Source organism: Malus sylvestris, chromosome 4 (genome assembly GCF_916048215.2).
Source record: "Malus sylvestris chromosome 4, drMalSylv7.2, whole genome shotgun sequence".
In the NCBI taxonomy this organism is placed as follows: Eukaryota; Viridiplantae; Streptophyta; class Magnoliopsida; order Rosales; family Rosaceae; genus Malus; species Malus sylvestris.
Genome location: NC_062263.1, coordinates 30,815,664 through 30,836,327, shown reverse-complemented (window position 1 = coordinate 30,836,327; position 20,664 = coordinate 30,815,664). Strand labels below are relative to the sequence as shown.

General features: G+C 39.7%; 3 protein-coding genes across 7 annotated transcripts; 2 read left to right on the top strand and 1 right to left on the bottom strand.

Annotated features, from left to right (window-relative positions):
• The first annotated feature begins 5,057 nt into the window (after positions 1-5,057).
• Positions 5,058-9,236, top strand: LOC126618371 (calreticulin-3-like). The gene is made up of 14 exons (XM_050286411.1): positions 5,058-5,313; positions 5,794-5,904; positions 6,093-6,285; positions 6,839-7,097; positions 7,259-7,315; positions 7,405-7,452; positions 7,663-7,749; positions 7,853-7,910; positions 8,000-8,067; positions 8,147-8,239; positions 8,323-8,379; positions 8,468-8,563; positions 8,855-8,881; positions 8,986-9,236. The coding sequence occupies exons 1-14, from the start codon at positions 5,205-5,207 to the stop codon at positions 8,995-8,997; spliced, it is 1,275 nt and encodes a 424-aa protein (XP_050142368.1). The 5' UTR covers positions 5,058-5,204; the 3' UTR covers positions 8,998-9,236.
• Positions 9,237-11,022: 1,786 nt separating this feature from the next.
• Positions 11,023-13,927, bottom strand: LOC126618376 (uncharacterized). The gene is made up of 8 exons (XM_050286416.1): positions 13,523-13,927; positions 13,001-13,063; positions 12,812-12,907; positions 12,463-12,510; positions 12,153-12,224; positions 11,970-12,028; positions 11,540-11,636; positions 11,023-11,439 (listed from the first exon to the last, which is right to left on the bottom strand). The coding sequence occupies exons 1-8, from the start codon at positions 13,871-13,873 to the stop codon at positions 11,287-11,289; spliced, it is 939 nt and encodes a 312-aa protein (XP_050142373.1). The 5' UTR covers positions 13,874-13,927; the 3' UTR covers positions 11,023-11,286.
• A 460-nt stretch (positions 13,928-14,387) lies between these two features.
• Positions 14,388-20,283, top strand: LOC126618372 (uncharacterized). 5 transcript variants are annotated; one of them, XR_007621667.1, is made up of 14 exons: positions 14,388-14,684; positions 14,778-14,830; positions 14,957-15,125; positions 15,223-15,286; positions 15,672-15,751; positions 16,392-16,545; positions 16,743-16,804; positions 16,967-17,029; positions 17,184-17,242; positions 17,568-17,649; positions 18,621-18,667; positions 18,781-19,020; positions 19,518-19,589; positions 19,683-20,283. XR_007621667.1 is itself a non-coding variant. In XM_050286412.1 (13 exons), exons 1-13 carry the CDS (start codon positions 14,538-14,540, stop codon positions 19,534-19,536), a joined length of 1,239 nt encoding a protein of 412 aa, XP_050142369.1. In that variant the 5' UTR covers positions 14,388-14,537; the 3' UTR covers positions 19,537-20,283. The 5 variants fall into 5 exon arrangements, 1 of the variants encoding a protein (XP_050142369.1); XR_007621668.1 differs by lacking the exons at positions 19,518-19,589; positions 19,683-20,283 and adding exons at positions 17,893-17,945; positions 18,105-18,232 and having other exon boundaries at positions 18,781-18,821; XR_007621670.1 differs by lacking the exons at positions 19,518-19,589; positions 19,683-20,283 and adding an exon at positions 18,105-18,232 and having other exon boundaries at positions 18,781-18,821.
• The last annotated feature ends 381 nt before the right edge of the window (positions 20,284-20,664 follow it).

Here is a 20,664-nt window from a genome sequence, read left to right as displayed (position 1 = left end):
AGGTAAGTAATCAGGTAAGGGGTTCCAGGCAGTCAGTTCCTGGCTAGAAGCTTGATTCCAAGTGCTGACTGATTGCTCTCTTTCTCCTTGTCTTGCAGGTAAGAACAAGGCCAAAGGAAAAGACAGGGAAAAAACATGATATGGGATACTCTTGCTTTTAACCCTGATGATATGGGATATTCTTGCTCTAGTATAGCTTGTTTGCAGAGGTATTATCAGGGGGGAAGAAAGCTGAGTATTTCGAAAGGCTTCGTTGGGAGTGCCCTCTCAGATATGAGGAAGGGTTGAGCATTTTTGCAGGTCTGTCTGTCCGTTGGGGATGGAGGTCGACATATATAGGAGTCTCCCTAACAGCAAGTAGTAATGCTATTCCTTTACCCTGCTTGGTCATAGCACGGTAGTGGGAGCTGCCAGCTTCACATGTTTTAACTCTGTCAGAGCACTTTGAAAAAGTGGTCTGTGGTATCTGGAAAGCTGATGTTGCGTGTGAGGATTACAGACAAGCTTTATCCAAGGAGATCCGGCTCTTGAAGTTGGGAAAGTGGTGCCTCTTCGGTTTTCGAACAAGCAATCCTATCGAGGATCTGGCTCTCGAGATTCGGAGAATGATGCCTCTTCGATTTTTGAGAAAGCAATCATGCTGGGGGTCTAGCTCTCGAGATTCGGAGAGCGGTGTCTCTTCGAATTTTGAGAAAGTAATCATGTTGGGAGTCTGGCTCTCGAGATTCGGAGGGCGGTGCCTCTTCGATTTTGGAGCAAGCAATCTTGTTGGGAGTGTTTTCTCGAATGTGAGTAAAGGTTGGGCATGTTTGCTAGTCTACCTTGCCACGAAGCACAGAGGTTGACACACAGGGACTTTCCAATTATCCAGCAATGGTACTGTTCCTTTACCCTCTCTTCGATTTTTGAGAAAGTAGTCATGTTGGGAGTCTGGCTCTCGAGATTCAGAGGACGATGCCTCTTCGATTTTGGAGCAAGCAATCTTGTTAGGAGTTTTCTCGAATGTGAGTAAAGGTTGGGCATGTTTGCTAGTCTACCTTGCTACGAAGCACAGAGGTTGACACACAGGGACTTTCCAATTATCCAGCAGTGGTACTGTTCCTTTACCCTTGTGGGTAATAATATGGTAGCTAGACCTTCAAAATTTATGTGTCTAAACTTTGTTAGTACTGTTTCTTTGCTATTCTTTTACCCTTCTTGGTTAGAGCGATGTAGTAGGAGCTGCAAGCTTCACGTGCTCAACTTTGGCAGAGAACTTTGGCAAAGTTATCTGTGGTACCCATGAGCTATTGTTGCGTGTGGGAAGTGGGTGATTGAGCAGTAAGATTCATGTGCTTTCTACTTCACCAGAAGTCTTTGACAGAATGCCCATAATTTCCGCAAAGCTGAGTGTGCGTGTGATAGGTGCTGACAAGGCTGGAAAAGTAGGTGCCTCTTCGATTTCTGAGATCGGCCCTCGTGGTCTCTGAGCAGCCCAACTTTTGAGAAAGCGAGCGCCTCTTCGATTTCTGAGATTGGCCTTCGTGGTCTTCGAGCAGCCCAGCTTTTGAGAAAGCAAACGCCTCTTCGATTTCTGAGATCAACCCTCGTGGTCTCTGAGCAGCCCAGCTTTTGAGAAAGCAAACGCCTCTTCGATTTCTGAAGCTCCGTCGAGTGCAGATTTTTATAGGGGCTGGCATTAAGTTCTAAAGAACACTTGAAATCCACCAGTAGAAGCTCCATTCTTGCACTTCTAAGATCTTGATTTATCCGACCTCTTCTCTCTTCAACACCTTTGAAAATGTCTGGCCCCTCCGACCGTCGTTTTGACTTGAACCTTGTTGAAGAGGCAGCCCCGCCTTCTCCAGACAACATATGGCGCCCATCCTTCGTCTCCCCTACTGGTCCTCTTACCGTTGGGGATTCCGTAATGAAGAATGATATGACCGCTGCGGTGGTGGCCAGGAACCTTCTCACTCCCAAAGATAACAGACTACTTTCCAAACGGTCTGATGAGTTAGCTGTTAAGGATTCGTTGGCTCTCAGTGTTCAGTGTGCAGGTTCTGTGTCTAATATGGCCCAACGCCTATTTGCTCGAACCCGCCAAGTTGAATCATTGGCGGCTGAAGTGATGAGTCTCAAACAGGAGATTAGAGGGCTCAAGCATGAGAATAAACAGTTGCACCGGCTCGCTCATGACTATGCTACAAACATGAAGAGGAAGCTTGACCAGATGAAGGAGTCTGATGGTCAGGTTTTACTTGATCATCAGAGATTTGTGGGTTTGTTCCAAAGGCATTTATTGCCTTCATCTTCTGGGGCTGTACCGCGTAATGAAGCTCCAAATGATCAACCTCTGATGCCTCCTCCTTCTAGGGTTCTGTCCAGTACTGAGGCTCCGAATGATCCCCCTCCAGTGCCTTCTCTTTCTGGGGCTCTACCGACTGCTGAGACTTCTCCTAAGCAACCTTTGTGAAGGCTCCCTCTTGTTTGTTTATTTTGACTTATGTATATGTACATATTTGTAGCTTATCGGGAATATCAATAAATAAGCTTTCCTTCATTTCAACGTTTGTGTTAAATACACCAGATCATTCTTCGCTAAGTTCTTTGAATTTTCTTTTGTTGAAGCTTGTATGGAAGCTTTGTGAGTGGAGCATGTAGGTTGAGGTAGTGTTCCCTTAATTTCCCGAGTGAGGAAAACTTCTCGGTTGGAGACTTGGAAAATCCATGTCACTGAGTGGGATCGGCTATATGAATCTTAGAACGCCATTGTGCTCGGTCCTGTGTCATGTCCTTCGTTAGATTCAAGTACTCTAAGTCTTTTCTTAGAGTCTCTTCCAAAGTTTTCCTAGGTCTTCCTCTACCCCTTCGGCCCTGAACCTCTGTCCCATAGTCGCATCTTCTAATCGGAGCGTCAGTAGGCCTTCTTTGCACATGTCCAAACCACCGTAATCGATTTTCTCTCATCTTTCCTTCAATTTCGGCTACTCCTACTTTACCCCGGATATCCTCATTCCTAATCTTATCCTTTCTCGTGTGCCCACACATCCAACGAAGCATCCTCATCTCCGCTACACCCATTTTGTGTACGTGTTGATGCTTCACCGCCCAACATTCTGTGCCATACAGCATCGCCGGCCTTATTGCCGTCCTATAAAATTTTCCCTTGAGCTTCAGTGGCATACGGCGGTCACACAACACTCCGGATGCACTCTTCCACTTCATCCATCCAGCTTGTATTCTATGGTTGAGATCTCCATCTAATTCTCCGTTCTTTTGCAAGATAGATCCTAGGTAACGAAAACGGTCGCTCTTTGGTATTTCTTGATCTCCGATCCTCACCCCTAACTCGTTTTGGCCTCCATTTGCACTGAACTTGCACTCCATATATTCTGTCTTTGATCGGCTTAGACGAAGACCTTTAGATTCCAACACTTCTCTCCAAAGGTTAAGCTTTGCATTTACCCCTTCCTGAGTTTCATCTATCAACACTATATCGTCTGCGAAAAGCATACACCAAGGAATATCATCTTGAATATGTCCTGTTAACTCATCCATTACTAACGCAAAAAGGTAAGGACTTAAGGATGAGCCTTGATGTAATCCTACAGTTATGGGAAAGCTTTCGGTTTGTCCTTCATGAGTTCTTACGGCAGTCTTTGCTCCTTCATACATATCCTTTATAGCTTGGATATATGCTACTCGAACTCCTTTCTTCTCTAAAATCCTCCAAAGAATGTCTCTTGGGACCCTATCATACGCTTTTTCCAAATCTATAAAGACCATGTGTAAATCCTTTTTCCCATCTCTATATCTTTCCATCAATCTTCGTAAGAGATAGATTGCCTCCATGGTTGAGCGTCCTGGCATGAACCCGAATTGGTTGTCCGAAACCCGTGTCTCTTGCCTCAATCTATGCTCAATGACTCTCTCCCAGAGCTTCATTGTATGACTCATTAGCTTAATACCCCTATAGTTCATGCAATTTTGTATGTCGCCCTTATTCTTGTAGATAGGCACCAAAGTACTCGTTCGCCACTCATTTGGCATCTTCTTCGTTTTCAAAATCCTATTGAAAAGGTCAGTGAGCCATGTTATACCTGTCTCTCCCAAAACTTTCCACACTTCGATTGGTATATCGTCTGGGCCTATTGCTTTTCTATGCTTCATCTTCTTCAAAGCTACAACCACTTCTTCCTTCCGGATTCGACGATAAAAAGAGTAGTTTCTACACTCTTCTGAGTTACTCAACTCCCCTAAAGAAGCACTCCTTTCATGTCCTTCATTGAAAAGATTATGAAAATAACCTTTCCATCTGTCTTTAACTGCGTTCTCTGTAGCAAGAACATTTCCATCCTCATCCTTGATGCACCTCACTTGGTTTAGGTCCCTTGTCTTCTTTTCCCTTGCTCTAGCTAGTTTATAGATATCCAACTGTCCTTCTTTGGTATCTAGTCGTTTATACATATCGTCGTAAGCTGCTAACTTAGCTTCTCTCACAGCTTTCTTCGCCTCTTGCTTCGCTTTTCTATACCTTTCACCATTTTCATCGGTCCTATCCTTGTATAAGGCTTTACAACATTCCTTCTTAGCCTTCACCTTTGTTTGTACCTCCTCATTCCACCACCAAGATTCCTTTTGGTGTGGGGCAAAGCCCTTGGACTCTCCTAATACCTCTTTTGCTACTTTTCGGATACAACTAGCCATGGAATCCCACATTTGGCTAGCTTCCCCCTCTCTATCCCACACACACTGGGTGATTACTTTCTCTTTGAAAATGGCTTGTTTTTAATAATAATTATGATGTAGTAAGATTTTTTTTGAACAAATGATGTAGCAAGATTTAAATTCTAAGAATTTTGATTGGGTGCTGCAACGTCTCGTTCTTCTCTGATTGGTTCAAAACATATAAAAGTCCAGGTCAAGAGAGAAGGTCTTCTTTCTGAATTGACCAAACAGAACGGCAGGTGCAGACTCAGATGGGAGGCCAAGTTGGTGCTTTAACCTTGTACCCCACACGACGACTCCACCAACAATGTACAAAGTCAATCAGTCTTCCACTTTCCAAGGGAAAGGAGAAGGGGAGGTCATCGCCGAAATTACACGGGAGACTTTGGGCCACAGCTTTTGCGTCCGTGCTATAAGTAAACCAAAAACACAAACGCTCTCTCTCCCAAGCTGCTTTTGGCTTTTGCCGTTGCATTTTTTGCACTTGTGCAAGCATGGCGAAGCAGCAAAAGCAGCTGGTTTTGCTAATATTGTCGCTCTTCTTGCTCTCCTTTTGCTTTCGTTCTTCACTTTCAGAGATCATTTTCGAAGAGCACTTCGACGGTATATACCCATCCTTCCTCTCCTTCCACTTCCAACCATCGCTGCAATCTATCTACTTCTACATAATTATAAGTTTCTACTTGAGGCTTTAGTTGCTTTTTTTTACTTTGCTAACTTTATTCTGGTTGCTGCTGAACTGAATGCTAAACTCTCAACCAGCTCTCTCTCTCTCTCTCTCTCTCTCTCTCTCTCTCTCTCTCTCTCTCTCTCGCTCTCTGCTGTACAACACTTGCATCTCCCATTTCCCAGTTTCACTAGCTCTCTCTCTGACTATGAGAAAATATCCATGATTTTCTTTTTCGTGAAAAAATAACTAAATTTTGGGCCGTGGTAAGCTTGTAATAACTAACTTTTGTACAGTTAGTTGACTTGACTATGTGTGTGCTTGAACATGTGTAAAAAAGTAACAAGTACGACCAAGAATTGATCTTTCATTCCACCGGAAAATTAATCAGTTAATCTTGATTTGTTGTGGATCAGACGACGAATGGCGAAGCCGTTGGGTGACATCTGACTGGAAAAGCAGTGAAGGTAAGGCAGGTTCCTTTAAACACACAGCCGGAAAGTGGTCCGGTGACCACGATGATAAAGGTATCTTCTGATTACCCTTTATTGATTAATCACTGCTAGTTTCTTATTATTTATCAATTCTTATCTTATATTTTTGTCTATTAATTTAAACTGTAATACTGGGGCGCCGTAAGCTGGTAATAACTTACTTACATTCAAGGTGGTTAAACCTGTGGTGTTGATTTACGATGGCATACGAAATCTTGCAGGAATTCAGACATCTAATGATGCCAAGCATTTTGCCATATCTGCAAAGATACCGGAGTTCAGCAACAGGAACAGGACGTTGGTCCTCCAGTACTCGATCAAGTTTGAGCAGGAAATTGAATGTGGTGGCGGTTACATAAAGCTCATGTCTGGATTTGTTAATCAGAAGAAATTCAGCGGGGACACTCCATACAGGTTAGAATTCTCCAGTCTCTACGTCACGGGATGAAATGTTTCGAGGCACGTTCGTATGGCCTAGTCCTTCTTTCTTAAGAACACAATGTTGTAGAAAAGGACTTCGCACATGCACATTCGGTTTAGCTGTAGTTTTTTCATACGATGAGAGTTTCGTAGTAGTCAAATGCAGCCATATCGACTTGCCAGTGTATATATACCATACATGAATGGTGGCCAGGTTGTGTGGGGAGAAATTCTTTTTAGTTAATCAACCACATCCCATTCCACAACACTTGGTAGTCAGTTGCATGAAACAGGATCATGCTATAGTAGCAATTTGAAACTCATGTCTTAATCAAAGGGAACCTTTTTAAAATTTAGGAGACAGAAATGCCACGATGAGGTTCCCCAAATTTCTTTGTATAGTTCATACTTCAAACAGGGAATTTTCATTGGTATCTGATACCATGGAAATTGCCGACATATAAGAGCCCGGATTGCCTGTTTATATGATGTTCTTCCTTCTTCTCTTTTCCAAATTCTGAATGTTTGCTGGACTTTGTTTTTGTAGTTTAATGTTTGGTCCTGATATTTGCGGCACAGACACAAAGAAGCTCCATGTCATAGTCTCCTACCAAGGCCAGAATTACCCCATCAAGAAGGATTTACAGTGTGAAACTGACAAGTTGACTCATTTCTACACGTTCATTCTGCGACCTGATGCAACTTATAGTGTCCTAATAGACAACCGTGAAAAGGATTCTGGAAGTATGTACACAGATTGGGATATTCTTCCTCCAAGAAAGATAAAAGATGTTACCGCAAAGAAGGTAGATAAATATGTTTATTCCAAAATGAATTCTAACTATAAGATAAAGTTTTCAAAACCCAGGAAATCCTGCGAGCAACCATTTCGAAGAAGAATTAAGTTATAAAAATTTAATCTTTGTAATTTTTCATAATTAACTTATAAGTTTTTTGTCCATCATAGCCGGCTGACTGGGATCTTAGAGAATACATTGACGATCCCAATCACATCAAACCTGAGGTATGGGAACTTTTTCCCCCTCTGCCTTAGACATATTTGTTCATTGGATGTATTACGTGCTACTATTGACGCATATCTTTGTATTGCAGGGTTATGATTCAATTCCGAGAGAAATTCCAGATCCAAAAGCAAAACAGGTTAGTTGATTACTTACGGAGCTGTACTATATACGACATCTGTTTGGTTTTTTGATGTTGGACTACTATTATACCCTTCTTTGTAATCTAAAATATTAGCTTCCCCTATTTAGTTTGATTTTAGTGTTTCCCTCTTGGGGTTTGATGCATTCATATGGCAAGATATGAAATTTAATCAAGCAGTTTTGTATTTTCCCGTCTTCTAATTAGCCCGAAGAATGGGATGATGAAGAGAACGGTCTGTGGAAAGCTCCAAAGATACCAAATCCAGCTTATAAAGGACCATGGAGACCCAAGGTCGGTACTGTAGGTTGATTAAGCTTTTGTGAGGTACCAGATAAAACCGGAGGTCAATTCTTTTTTGCAGTATCAAATAACTTGATTTCTTCTGATATGTCAGAAAATCAAGAACCCAAATTACAAAGGGAAGTGGAAGATTCCTTGGATTGATAATCCAGGTAAGTTTAAATAGATAACTAAATAATCTATCTGTCTATATTGGTATACATAATTACAAGAGCCAGTTCCTTTTTGTTCTCCTATGCAGAGTTTGAAGATGATCCTGATCTCTATGTGCTTAAGCCAATTAATTATGTTGGTGTCGAAGTTTGGCAGGTAGGACGTTTTCCATTTGCTAGAGGATCGTATGGTCATTAGTTCATTATGTTAATGGAGGTGAAATAATGTGATGCAGGTAAAGGCCGGTTCAGTTTTCGACAACATTTTAATTTGTGACGATCCTGATTATGCAAAACAAGTGGTCGAGGAAGTCTTCGCCAATAGAGAGGTAAGCCTCTTTTGACTGTTACTAGTATTTTCCAGTTCTTTGGCAAATATTTTATCATATGCATTTCTCTTATGGCGTTTCAGGCTGAAAAGGATGCCTTTGAAGAAGCAGAAAAAAGGAGGAAAGCACAGGAGGAAGAGGTTTGTGGCCGAAATAAATGGTTATTAGAATTTCTTGTCAGGCTTAGTTGAATTCCATTCATAAGAATTTTGAGCTCTGATCGTGCAGGAGGCTCAAAGAGCAAGAGAAGAGGGAGAAAGGAGGAGAAGAGAGAGGGGTTATGATCGAGGTCGCCGAGACAGACATAGAGACAGATACCGAAGGGTGTGTTTGATTGTTTTAAATAATTTGTTTACAAATTCCATCCAGTATAAATTTTTCTATGATCACCTTTGCAATTAGAGGCATCCAAATCCTGTCATGCCTAACCAGTTAGTTCTCGGTCTCATGATATTCTCTTCCTAATGTTGAAAGAGGCCTCAAGTTTGAATCCCCCCTCCCTGTGATCCAATAATTGAACATTTCGTAGCAATCAATTGACGTAGTCTCAGTGATTAAGTTGCAACTTGAATGTTTCTCTTGCCTACTTCTAACTTTGGGCGTTTTATTTTGCAGCACCGTAATTGGGATCACTATGATCATGTAAGCACCAATATTCATGCCCTCTATGTCTCTCTCTCTATAAATAAACTCAAGATTTTATTGCACCTGTAAAAATTTATTTATGGATTGGTCTGCGGTTGCAGGACGAGCTATGATTGGGTCTCCTCCGGCCTCCATCTTCCTCTTGGTTTCGTTTTGAAGAGATTGACGGTCACTTTTTTCTGTCTTCGTTCTCAAGAAATGCAGTCATTCTTTTTTCAAGTTTTATGTCATTGTTTTACAATGTCCTTGTTCGTGTAAACTTTATTTCTGAATGTATGCATGGATAATGTATTTTGCATAAATACTCAAGTAGCAGCTGCCCGCCTCACAAGCCTGGCTTTGTTTCTCTGCATTTTTTCTTTCCCTTTCATTCTGCAGCTACCGAATATGCTAAAATCGTAACTAGAGTAAAACACAAAGGCAAGAATCGGGGAACTTAGGAGTCCCATTATGTTAAGTAAACGAGAGATTTTTATGGTCCCGGAACACAAGCTATGTAGTGTATGATTCCTTGAGTTTTAAGAGTTGACAATAGGGTTTACATGTCTCACTTTTAGGATTTACAATAAAAAACCAATCTGAGTGGAACATTAATCCTAAGTAAATATGCCATATAGGTTTAGGAGTATCCGACTTTCCAATTGATTTCATACTGTTACCTAGGAGAAAGACTTAGATGGATCAGAACATCGTCCACAATGGTGTCTCGGTCAAATAACACAATATTATGTAGAATAAGATTAACACATGGCATCGTGTTCCCCGTGCTTACCAAGGAATTAATGGATAGTCGCTTTCGTTACCTAGACTCTTGTTTAGGATTTGATTATTTCCTATATAGTTGATCATTTCCTTTCTTGTGATGCAAGTCTCTTTCCTTCATCTTCTCTGCCATCTACGAATAAACCCTACCCAGCTCTATATAAATACATAACAATGAGAATGAGTTGTCTCCGAGTCTGTGCGGAGCCATGAGAAGGATTGATGATCTCCAAGACCGTTTATTGGCTGAAATCTGTTGTCGACTTCCTTGTAAATCCGTTCTCCAATGCAAGTCGTTCGCTTTTATCTCTAATCTTTCTTTTCTTCCCCGCTTCCTATGTCTCCAAAGTGATTGGCAACACCAACTATATGTACTCTTCTGTTCCATGATATGTTTACAAATTATCCTCATCCTCAGCCATCGTATAATTCCGAATTCCCCACCATGTCCAAACTTCAAAGGCTTAAATCACGCGGGTTGTCCTTGAGTTTCCTCCCTTGTTCTCAAGATGAGCCTAAATGTGAAGACGGCAAGCCTGCACTTGTGTTAGGTGACGACGACAATGATGGTCCAGCTATTGTAGCAACGTACAATGACTTAGTTTTGTGCTGCACAATGGAGAATAAACAACGTGATTACAACATTTGCAATCCATACACCAAGCAATGGGTTGTTCTTCCTCCCGCCCCTCAATCCCACAAGACAGTTAAAGTGGGATTAATCTGTGATCCCTACTGTTTTAAAGGTACGAATACTACTGGTAGTAGTGACATGACGATTAATGCCGAGTACAGGTGCAGGGTGGTGCGAATTCCCTTCCGAGCAGTTTTACACCCTTTGAATTCAACGTGGAGATGTTGTCTTCCCAGACGGGTGAATGGAAAGAGTTAAATCTTTAATGCCGAGTACTGGTTTCCGTTCAGCTGCAAGTATGATTTACAATGGAATGTTGTAGTGGCCGGGTTGTGGCAACCACATTACCAACATCGATCATCAGAAATACTTCTGTCATTTCATTCCCGAGCCTAAGGATATGGTTGGAGAAGCAGCAAACTAGTAAGTGCCTAGGTGAGAGCCGGGGCGAGGTTATGCGGTTGTGCCAGTTGTTAAACCATCTAGGTGGAGATAGTCCATTAGAGACATCTATGCTTCTTGAGTGTTTTGGAGTTGAAGAAAGAAGATGATCAAGTGAATGGACTGGAATGGTGTTTGATAGACGGTGTAGGCAAGAGGCCTTCCTATATGAGCCTCCATGGTGGCCGACAACGTGGCGCCACCGATAATTAGTAACTACTTTCAGGTTCCGAGAAATGCCGATTGTTTCTGCCAAATTCATGAAGTTACCAACAATGGTTACAGTTAATAGCTTGCAGTATCATTGTGACAGTTATTTCTTTACTTTCTATCAAGTGTCAATCAGCACAATAAGTTATGAAAATACCTGCACAATTCTCTACCATTCTAATCCCGAAATCTCCACCAATTCAACCTTCCAATATCTATTGCAAATTATAACAAACCTACTAAAAATTTACGACCTCGTGTTGGTCCCCATGGGATTAATACAATCAAAAGGTCGAACCTAAAATGTCATTCACTTAAGGTGCCTCCACATTGTTAAACAGAAATAGCAAACTGACTATCTTCTTCGCACAGCGGAACTTGACCCACGCTGCACTGCAGCCGGCTGCTGAGCTTGGCCTGCTGGCTGACCAGCACCCTCCTCCGCCATGTTCATTGCTTGAGTAATCGCATTCATGACAATGAGCCCAAGAGGGATCAGGTACATCCACTGATAACATTTAAGTAAGGTCAGAAATTTATTTTTTCGATACTATGAACACAATTAACAGAAGGAAGCTATGAAGACAATTAATTCTGTTGATACTCACATATTTAGCCCAAAACGACCTTTCTGGTGGTGGTACAATTTCACCTTCTCCTACCTCACCCCCAACCCCAAGAATCTCCTCAGCGAACACTGGAGCTCTGAGGAAACATTTGGCAATAAAATATTAAATTACAGGGCATTCACAAAGACCTGATGATCAACATAATGATTTTTCACCAAATAAAAACATAATGATAAAGTTATAAATATTATCAGATCAAATGCCAATTGCTGCATTTCTATCCATCCTTAGGAAACATTCGAAATCAACAGAATTGATATCAAATGCACCGGGAACTCTATAATAAGATTCACCATTTTTCCACTAACAGATGTTGAAATAATTAAAAACATTCTGTAAGAGTTTAAGAAACTAGATCAAGTCAGAATCTGAACATATATTGAAAAAAGAACAAATGCAAAAGAATCACCTTGGTGCCTGCTCACTATTCTTCAAAACCGTGTGAGAGTTAAAGGACCATTTTCCAGGCTGAAAATACAAATAACAAAAGCCATTGGATTAAGGTAAGCTAATTCAACAAAACTATTTCCATCCTCAAAAATAGGGTTCATTGACAAAAAGACCAGGATGAAAAGGTTTGATCCTAACTTACAAGTTTCATTTGCCGAGGATATGGACATGCCCCAGGAGAACCATAATTAACTGCCAAGATGTTAATTCCATCCTGCAAAAACAAATTTAATCAAAGATATTAATTCCAGATGATGAAAAGTTTTAACCAAGATTTTGTTCCATTTGCCTCTGGTTCTAATTTGAAAAGCATGCCGATTGGAGAACATTCTTAGAACTGTTCCTGTTATGATTACAATGACTGATACAATAAAGAGTTTAGAAGTAAAACCAAACGGTAACATGAGAAAACAACAGCAAGAGTTTAGAACTTGAACAAAGTTGAAAGTTACCGTGTGTATAACAAAATGCTCATCCAAACCCTCTCGTGGAAGACATCTCTGGATATTTTGAAACATTGTTAGTAAACCTACAGCTTTACTAATCACATTTATATGCAGCCATAAAACCATCAGAGAGACAGCAGTAGACCCAGAATGCTGTTACAGTAGTAATTTATGATAGAAAGAAGTTCCTCTTACAGAAAGAAAAAAAATAAAAAAGTTTCAGGAACTTCTTTTTCAAGCATAGTTTCTCATTGCAAATATCAACATGGTGCAAAGAAAACAATTAGAAAAATATACAATCAGCTGGAAATAATAGAAGAAAATCCTTGCTTAAGAGAGGGTGCTTAAGACTTGCCGCTTTTACTGATGAAATGACATAATCCCTCCCAGGAGGATTCAAGACGCTGGACGGCAATCTTATCCTATAGAAGTCATCTCCCTTCAGTAGCAGCTGCAAGAAAAGCATTGTCATTTCAAGTCAAGACAGAGACCAATTTGAAATGGTAAAAGCAAAAAGGACCCAGGTTTAGGGGAGAAAGCTTACTGCAAACTTCTCCTTCTCCTCTACGGTAAAGGCATTCCTCGAAAATCGTAGCTTTGTGAGAGTCTGTGACCAATAAAACCATGTTATAGTTAAGCTACATCGTAGGTTTCTACAAAGATAAAGTGATATACAAGGCCTTAGAGTGTTTAAGTAGGAATTACTACGCTTGACACTGTGTTCGTAAAGGTGCTAAAGTTAATAGTGTAAATTAAAATTCCCAAGTGCATCATCATGTACTTGCATCCATTGCCTTGCACCCAAAGAATTGATCAACAATACATTCATTTCTTTTTGGTTTTCGCCTAAATTTCTATGCAACCAGTTTACAAGAGAAACAAATCCAGTTCAAAACATCGAATTCCGATCTCAAATCCTCAACCACCAGAACCTCAATTCAATGACAACCAAATCCAACGGCAAAACCTGCAGTTGAAAACTCTCTCATTCACAAAAAAGTTTCCTCCTTTTCTGAGCAACCAAAACATACAAGAAAAAAAAACTAAAAAGAAGGAAGCAACCAACCTGACCACCGTGATTCCACGTCTTTAAACGAGCACTGAAGGTACCAGCCGGCGAGAAATCAGAGTCTCCAAAGGCGTGATGAAGCTGAAACTGGATCTTTGAGTCCGAATCCGGATCCGAAAACCTCTTCCGGGTCGGCGACGTAGTTGGTGATGCTGGCGTAGGCGTGGATTTGGTGTATGTGAGATCAGGAGACTTAGTGTGCAGCCCTCCTTCTAGACCGAACTCCTCGTCGTCCACCAAGAGCTCATCGGATTGGAAAGCTGCTGCTACTGTAATAGACAGCACGGCGGAGATTACGAAGATCAACCGCCACTGGGACGACCGAGAGGAGGAGAGAGAGAGCGCCATCGAGTTTCAGTTGAAGTCTGTGACTTTTGTGGAGTGAGAGAGTGAGGGCTGGTTTGGTGAAAAAAAAAGAAAGCTGTAAGCGGCATTGGCGTGAGAATAGGCGGCTGTGAAATAAATCAACAGAGTATTTGGTAAATTTTTTTGTAAAATAGCTTTTAGAAAAAAAAAGCAGTCTTTTTTCATTAAAGGAGTATTGTAGCTCCGTGTGCTCTAAAAAAAAAGTCAGTTTTCCAAAGCTGCAAATAGCAGCTTCAGTTTTTTCCTTTGATTTCAGCTTATTCTAACATCAGTTTCCAAAATAAGCCATTTTTTTTAGTTTAACAAACACTTAAAATCCTGATAGTTTTTTTTCATGGGTGCTTAAGTATCTCACTTCCAAACTATCATTAGAAGAACGATAATAGGCCCAAAGAGTGAAAATCGTAATGGGCCTGGGCCTGAATGTAAATATAATAACTCACGAGGGCATATCAGTAAAATAAATTTTGAAAATTACAATCCAAGTCCTCATTGGTATTCTTTTCCCCCAAACTCTCCAAATCCGAAACAAACGAGCCCTAATTTCTCTCTCTCTGATTAAAGCCAACACGCCAACTCGCCAACTGAAGAATCCACCATTCCAAAGCTGTCGAGGACGACGACTGGAGAGGGAGTGTGAGCGGCCATGGACGCGCTGAGGAAGCAGCTCGACCAGCTCATGGGGGCCAACCGAAACGGCGACGTCCGGGAGGTCAACCGCAAGTATTACGATCGTGATGTGTGTCGCCTCTACTTGGTCGGCCTCTGCCCCCACGAGCTTTTCCAGTTAACGGTAAACTAAGCCCCTTGGCGTCTTTTGATTAGTAGCACAAGGCCTTTTGCCGTAATCGTCAACCTTGACGGCGTTTGTTGTTTTTGTTTTCAGAAAATGGATATGGGTCCGTGCCCTAAGGTCCACTCTTTGCAGCTCAGGAAAGAGTATCCTTTTATGCAATTTCTTGCTTCAATTTCATTTAATAATCGATGTGCATTTGAAATTTTGAATGAACTGGTGTTGTTTATACAATTCGATGGTACCAGTAGGGAAGCTTAACTCTAACCCAGATACGAAGAAGCGAAAGCGAATGGGACTGATAACTATGACAGAGACCTGGAGGATGTCATAGATAGGCTCATTGTTGAGTGTGATAGGAAAATTAATAGAGCTCTGAAGCGCCTCGAGGATGACGATGCCAAGGCTGCTATTGCCATTTCTGTCTCTGAGGTTACTCAGGTGATCCATCATTCAATCTTTTATCTTAATCTTTTCTTTGCATATAAGGTGAAAGAATCTTATGATTGCCTATTTATTGATTGTTTTGCAATTCCAGACACCAGAGATACTTGAGTTGTCAAAGCAGATCAAGGAGAAGTTGAAAGAAGTTGATCAATATGGTAACCTTTATCTCCTTGCTCCGTAGCTTCTGATGTCTCTTTTGCTTTTATTATTATTCTTCTTTCCAGATTGCTATTTCAAAACAAGCATGCCCTTTCTTGGTTTGCTTGGATTTTGTGTGTGTGCGTGTGTGTTTATTAACAATACATAGATGCTTCTCATTGCTTTTTGAGATTGGTTAATGCGTTAATGTCAATGAGTCACTAATATGTATAAGTAAAGTTTGACATTTATACTACGTTTCCACGGTTATTTTTACTGCTGATCTTATGTTTTCAAGCCCTTTGTTTCCAGTTTGTCTTTATTTATGAAACTTCAGTTTCTTGTATATTTTCAGTTCTTGAATATGTACTAGAAATTTTGTTTTGTGATTCAAATCTGCAGATCTTGAAGGCAAGACAGATCTTAAGATTCGGGCTCTGGAGATTGTAGAAGAACTCAGAGGCAATAGAGCAGATAAACAGGTCCATAGTAGATTCTTGGCAAATTTATTTGTATACTCAAATGTCTTTTGCGCTGTTCCAGTATAGTATTCCCTGGTGTGGTGGACATCTTGACAAGATTGTCAGCACCTTAACTTATATATATATATATATACAGAGAGCTTAAGGGGAGGGATCCCCATTTTTTTCAAAAAATGGGGATTAGGTGTGGGGCCCACTTCACATCTAATTTCAACGATCCGAACAGTCTATTTTGTTAGTCTCGATTCATAGATCATTCTTGCAAAATATTAGCTAAATTGGAAATGTTTAAGACATCTAATTGGGTTCAAGGAAATGAACGAATACTTTGTTATATAAGAAAATATGAAATTTGATATTGATAATTAAATAGGCAAATGGTTTCGGATTGAATTGAATTTTTGCAAGGATAATCTATGAATCGAGACTAACAAAATAGACGGTTCGGATCGTTGAAATTTGATGTGAAGTGGGCCCCACACCTAATCCCCATTTTTTTCAAAAAATGGGGATCCCTCCCCTTAAGCTCTCTGTATATATATATATATATATATATATATATATATATATATTTGTGTATATTTTTATTTTTCTGTTAATAGTCCACCTTAACTTATATATATATTTTTTCTGTTAATAGTCCACATTACTTTTGGACGCTTTCAATAAGGATCGGGCAGCTTTACCACAACCCCTACCAAATCCACCTCCTTTGGCACCAATGCCCGTAGTTGTTCCTGATGCTCGAACACAGGAAATGATAAATGAAAAGTTGAAGAAGGCAGAGGACCTTGGTAAGTGAAAATAATACTCAAGTTTTCAGGATTATGGCCATCATGTGGTTTTATCAATTGATAATACATATCTTTTCATTAAGTTCAGGGTAAGGACTTTGGTAACTTAACTAGTTAATGCTCTGATACATCTTGGGCTAGTCTCTGCTCTAAGAATCAGGTCGTATATTGTCCCTAAAGTTCTTTAACATCTTCAGGTGAGCAAGGTATGGTTGATGAGGCACAAAAAGCACTGGAAGAGGCTGAAGCACTGAAGAAGGTATATTAGATAAGATAATAATCTTTTTGAGATGGTAGTTAAGTGGTTCACCTACTCTACTAACCTTTTAACATCATTCTTTTGTTCTGAGTTTTGCATTTTTTGTGTTCTTTTTTACTTCCTGTCAATGGCTTCGGAGTGACTTCATTCTTCTCTATTTAGCTGCCTGCGAGACAAGAGCCTATCCTGGATTCCTCCAAGTACACTGCTGCTGATGTGCGAATTGTGAGTTCACGTTTCCTTTATATATAGTCATAGATGTCACTTTGGGCAAGTGTGAGAAGTAGATTTTCATTTAATATCAGGGTTGTACTTGTAAGCTTCTTGTTTTATTTTCTTTCAAGCAACTCTTAACTTGTTCATCATGGTGTTGTTACAGACTGATCAAAAGCTACGCGTATGTGATATCTGTGGAGCATTTTTGAGTGTTTATGACAGGTAAAGGTTGATTTGTTAGTCATGCTTGCTACTCTAGTTACTAGCTTTCCTAGGTACACAAAAATTAGTATTGGGGTTTCAAGTGCTTCAGCTTTTGACCCTACGATTATGCCTCCTTGTCACCAGCAGGCTCTTGTGCCCAGTTTTACGAGGATAACTTTTGCAGCTAAAGAATGTGCGTCTATTTCTGTTTTATGTTTATAGATCATGCTATTCTTGGCTAGAAATTTAAGGGGAATCTGCACTGTACATGAACATGACCTGCTGGAGCTATTGCATTTCTAAATTGAATGAATATTCTGATTTTTGTTGTTGTGCTTTTCAGTGACCGTCGGCTAGCTGATCACTTTGGCGGGAAGCTTCATTTAGGCTATATGCAAATCCGTGAGAAGTTAGCAGAGCTGCAGGTAAAGATGATCCATTTTGTAAATATATGAATTTATATTAGGTTGGTTTATTCCTTTTTTTTGTTGTGTAAAAAATGGGTGGATGAACTGAAAATTTGTACTGGATAGTGGATACTGTTTCTGACAAATATGTTTCTGCATTTTGGGAAAGGTAGATCTGAAAATATATTGTCATAGTATTACATTTTTATCTGCAGAATCTTTGAATTTATTTAAGGTTGTATTCTGAAACTGTTGGTTCAGGTGCTATGGTATTATGTTTCAAATCTATAGAGATTCTCATAAATATGGTATCTGTGAGTATAAATTTTTCAACCATCTTTTTCACTGTTATATAATTATTGAATCTGAATCCAAGTCTTGCAATTGTCAAGATATCCTTAAAGATTACGAAGCATTTGGGGGAAAAAAATTGTAATATTCTACAAGGATGTATTCATATCTTTTTGTTGTAGGATGTTTTCTGTCAGCGTCATCTTTGAGAAAGGTGCATGCATAACATATCGTGGTTATGAATTAGGAATGACCTTCCTCACTGTATCATGTACTGAGGCCACACTGTTTAAGTTCTGCTTTGATATTAGTAAGTTTACTACCGACGAAGTATTTTCCTTTTTGAAGAAATTTAGGAGTATGTTAGAACATAGCTTGTGTACCTTTGAGAGTGGGTACACAATACACCCGTTTGGTTGTAGTCACCATCTATATTTGGTATTCCCTATAATAATCAAATGAAAACTGTGGAAAAAGGGATGATGTCTTTATCTAAGTGATTTTTAATCCACTGTGAAGAATTTTACATGTTGACTTTATTAGTAAGTATCCCCATTATGACCCTGTTAATGCTGAGCTTAAATGTTGCTTCCCAAATATGACCCTGTTATATCTCTCCATCAAGAGATTTCGTATTTCATGCCATCCTATTAACAAAAGGGTTGCCAATTGTACTTTCTTGGCTATTTATTTTTCAGGAAGAGAGAAACAAGAGTCGTAAGGTCGATAGGTCTGATGATAGGAGGTATGTTCTTTCGTTCTTTTACTCTCATAAATTTTTATACATCATGTATTTTTTTTATGTAAGGTTCTTATAATTACTATTCTTTTTATCTTCTTCAAATATTTACCATGTAGATCAAAGGAGCGAAGTAAGGATCGGGACAGGGAATCAAGTAGGGATAGAGAATGCGGAGCTAGCCGCGACCGGGGTAGGGGTCATGATCGTAGGAGCAGAGATCATGATAGATACTATGATCGAGATCGCAGATATGATCGCGAACATGACAGAGATTCAGATCGCTCCCGCAATTATGATTCGAGAAGTCGCCACAGGTCGCGGTCAAGGGAACGTTCCAGGGATTATGATCGCCACAGGTGTGTGCTCGTCCATGGTGGCTGATTTTTGAACAGTTCTGTTTATTTAACATGCAATTAGTTTTTTGTTCTCAGAACTGTAATAACAAAGCGCCAGAACACATGCAATACTTTCAGAACATTATTTTCCTATGTTTTTTGTATTTGTGCTTGCAATTTTAAGGAAAAGTGCTATGAGCTTTTTTTATTATTATTATTTTGAAAATAGGCCTAGTGTTATAAGTGGTAGCCTATAACATGCCTTGACCAGCATTTGTATGAAAGAAATTTTTGGCTTGTCAACCTGTGTAAATTCTCCTCCCATTGTCATTTTTCTTAGTCTTACCTATTAAAATCATTGGTCTATTGGAGAGTTGCTACCTTTTATGGACTACAAGCCAAATTGGTAATTGATGACATTGCCTTATCCTGTATATGAATGGTGAACAAGTCAATGTGTATAAAAACTTGGATACCTTTCAGTGATCATTGTCTGATATAGTATTTTGTTCTTCCAGGCGTTATGATCGGTACTAGGTGATCCTTGCCGTGGAGCATGTGGAGAAAAGGGCGTTTGTGTTCTTGTCTAGGTCAGTTTTAAAACTCATGTACCAAGATAAAGTTATGGTTTTTCCATTTGTTTTTTGCTGGAATTGAGCTGTTTCTCCTGTGATGGGTTTAAGGACCGGTGCTTAGTTTTTCTCAACTTCGTGTTTAAGAGGTATGTTTGGGAGGTATGTTTTACTTTGTTTTTAAGATATTGCTACTTGCATGTTACTTAGATATTTGGCCATAGAGGAGAGTGTGATTTAAGTAGTCACTTCAGCTATCTTCAGTTTGACTTCAGTAAGAAAGGATGGGCTGGGTTGGAGCATCCATTAATCATCATTTAGTGTAATCCATATGGAGTGATGGGGAAGGGTGGTGTCGGAACTTAACTTTACATGATAATCATAAATTCTTGCAAGGAAGAGGACGAAAGCTGTTTCAACAAATTTAGGAGTGAAGTTGTCGTTGGCACAAAAATTGTCTTGTGCGGTTTGTGATACGGTTTTGTTATATCGGTGATCTTGTGCCTAAGCTTCTTGTGAACATAAAATGCGTCTGGGAATGGTAGTTTGTCAGGTATTAGCATCGTTGCCGAGATTATTTCATGATATAGTTACATGGTGATGTATGACCTATATCTTGCTTGAGAGAGATACTTTTGAAATTTCGTGTATAACGTTCTAGACCTATTCTTGAGGATGAAACCCCATTTGGGCAATGTTCTGGGAGCCCTTATATTTTGTTTTATTGTTCAATAAAAGGGCAAAACTCCTGGCACAACTCATTTCAAAAGCCTTAATATCTAGTGAATATATATATATATATATATATATATATATATATATATATATGTGTATATATTTTTTAAAGAAAAACGTGGGTTATGGAAATGAATGAAGAATTATAAGTGCAAAATTCATGTAAGACTTATATTGTTGAGGATAGAATCTCGTTTTGGAGATGTCTTGAGCCCCACCACGAATTTTTCATTTATTTTGTAGCTTTCGGCTGATTAAAACTACAGTTGTGACTATCAATTCCAAATGTATTATAAGGTATTTCTTAATGCTCAGGAAAATATTTCGGGAAAATAAAAAATATGCATTTTTTTACAAG

What these genes read in the sequence shown, in the direction of transcription:
- LOC126618371 (XM_050286411.1), top strand. Translation starts at nt 5,205, where the DNA reads ATGGCGAAGCAGCAAAAGCAGCTGGTTTTGCTAATATTGTCGCTCTTC. An exon ending in AGCGGGGACACTCCATACAG is followed by an intron (nt 6,286 to 6,838) that starts GTTAGAATTCTC and finishes TTGTTTTTGTAG; the next exon opens with TTTAATGTTTGGTCCTGATA. An exon ending in GGAAAGCACAGGAGGAAGAG is followed by an intron (nt 8,380 to 8,467) that starts GTTTGTGGCCGA and finishes CTGATCGTGCAG; the next exon opens with GAGGCTCAAAGAGCAAGAGA.
- LOC126618376 (XM_050286416.1), bottom strand. Translation starts at nt 13,873, where the DNA reads ATGGCGCTCTCTCTCTCCTCCTCTCGGTCGTCCCAGTGGCGGTTGATC. An exon ending in AGGAGAAGGAGAAGTTTGCA is followed by an intron (nt 12,908 to 13,000) that starts GTAAGCTTTCTC and finishes CTTTTCTTGCAG; the next exon opens with CTGCTACTGAAGGGAGATGA. An exon ending in GGTCGTTTTGGGCTAAATAT is followed by an intron (nt 11,440 to 11,539) that starts GTGAGTATCAAC and finishes AAATGTTATCAG; the next exon opens with TGGATGTACCTGATCCCTCT.
- LOC126618372 (XM_050286412.1), top strand. Translation starts at nt 14,538, where the DNA reads ATGGACGCGCTGAGGAAGCAGCTCGACCAGCTCATGGGGGCCAACCGA. An exon ending in GAAAGAAGTTGATCAATATG is followed by an intron (nt 15,287 to 15,671) that starts GTAACCTTTATC and finishes TCAAATCTGCAG; the next exon opens with ATCTTGAAGGCAAGACAGAT. An exon ending in AGGCTGAAGCACTGAAGAAG is followed by an intron (nt 16,805 to 16,966) that starts GTATATTAGATA and finishes TTCTCTATTTAG; the next exon opens with CTGCCTGCGAGACAAGAGCC.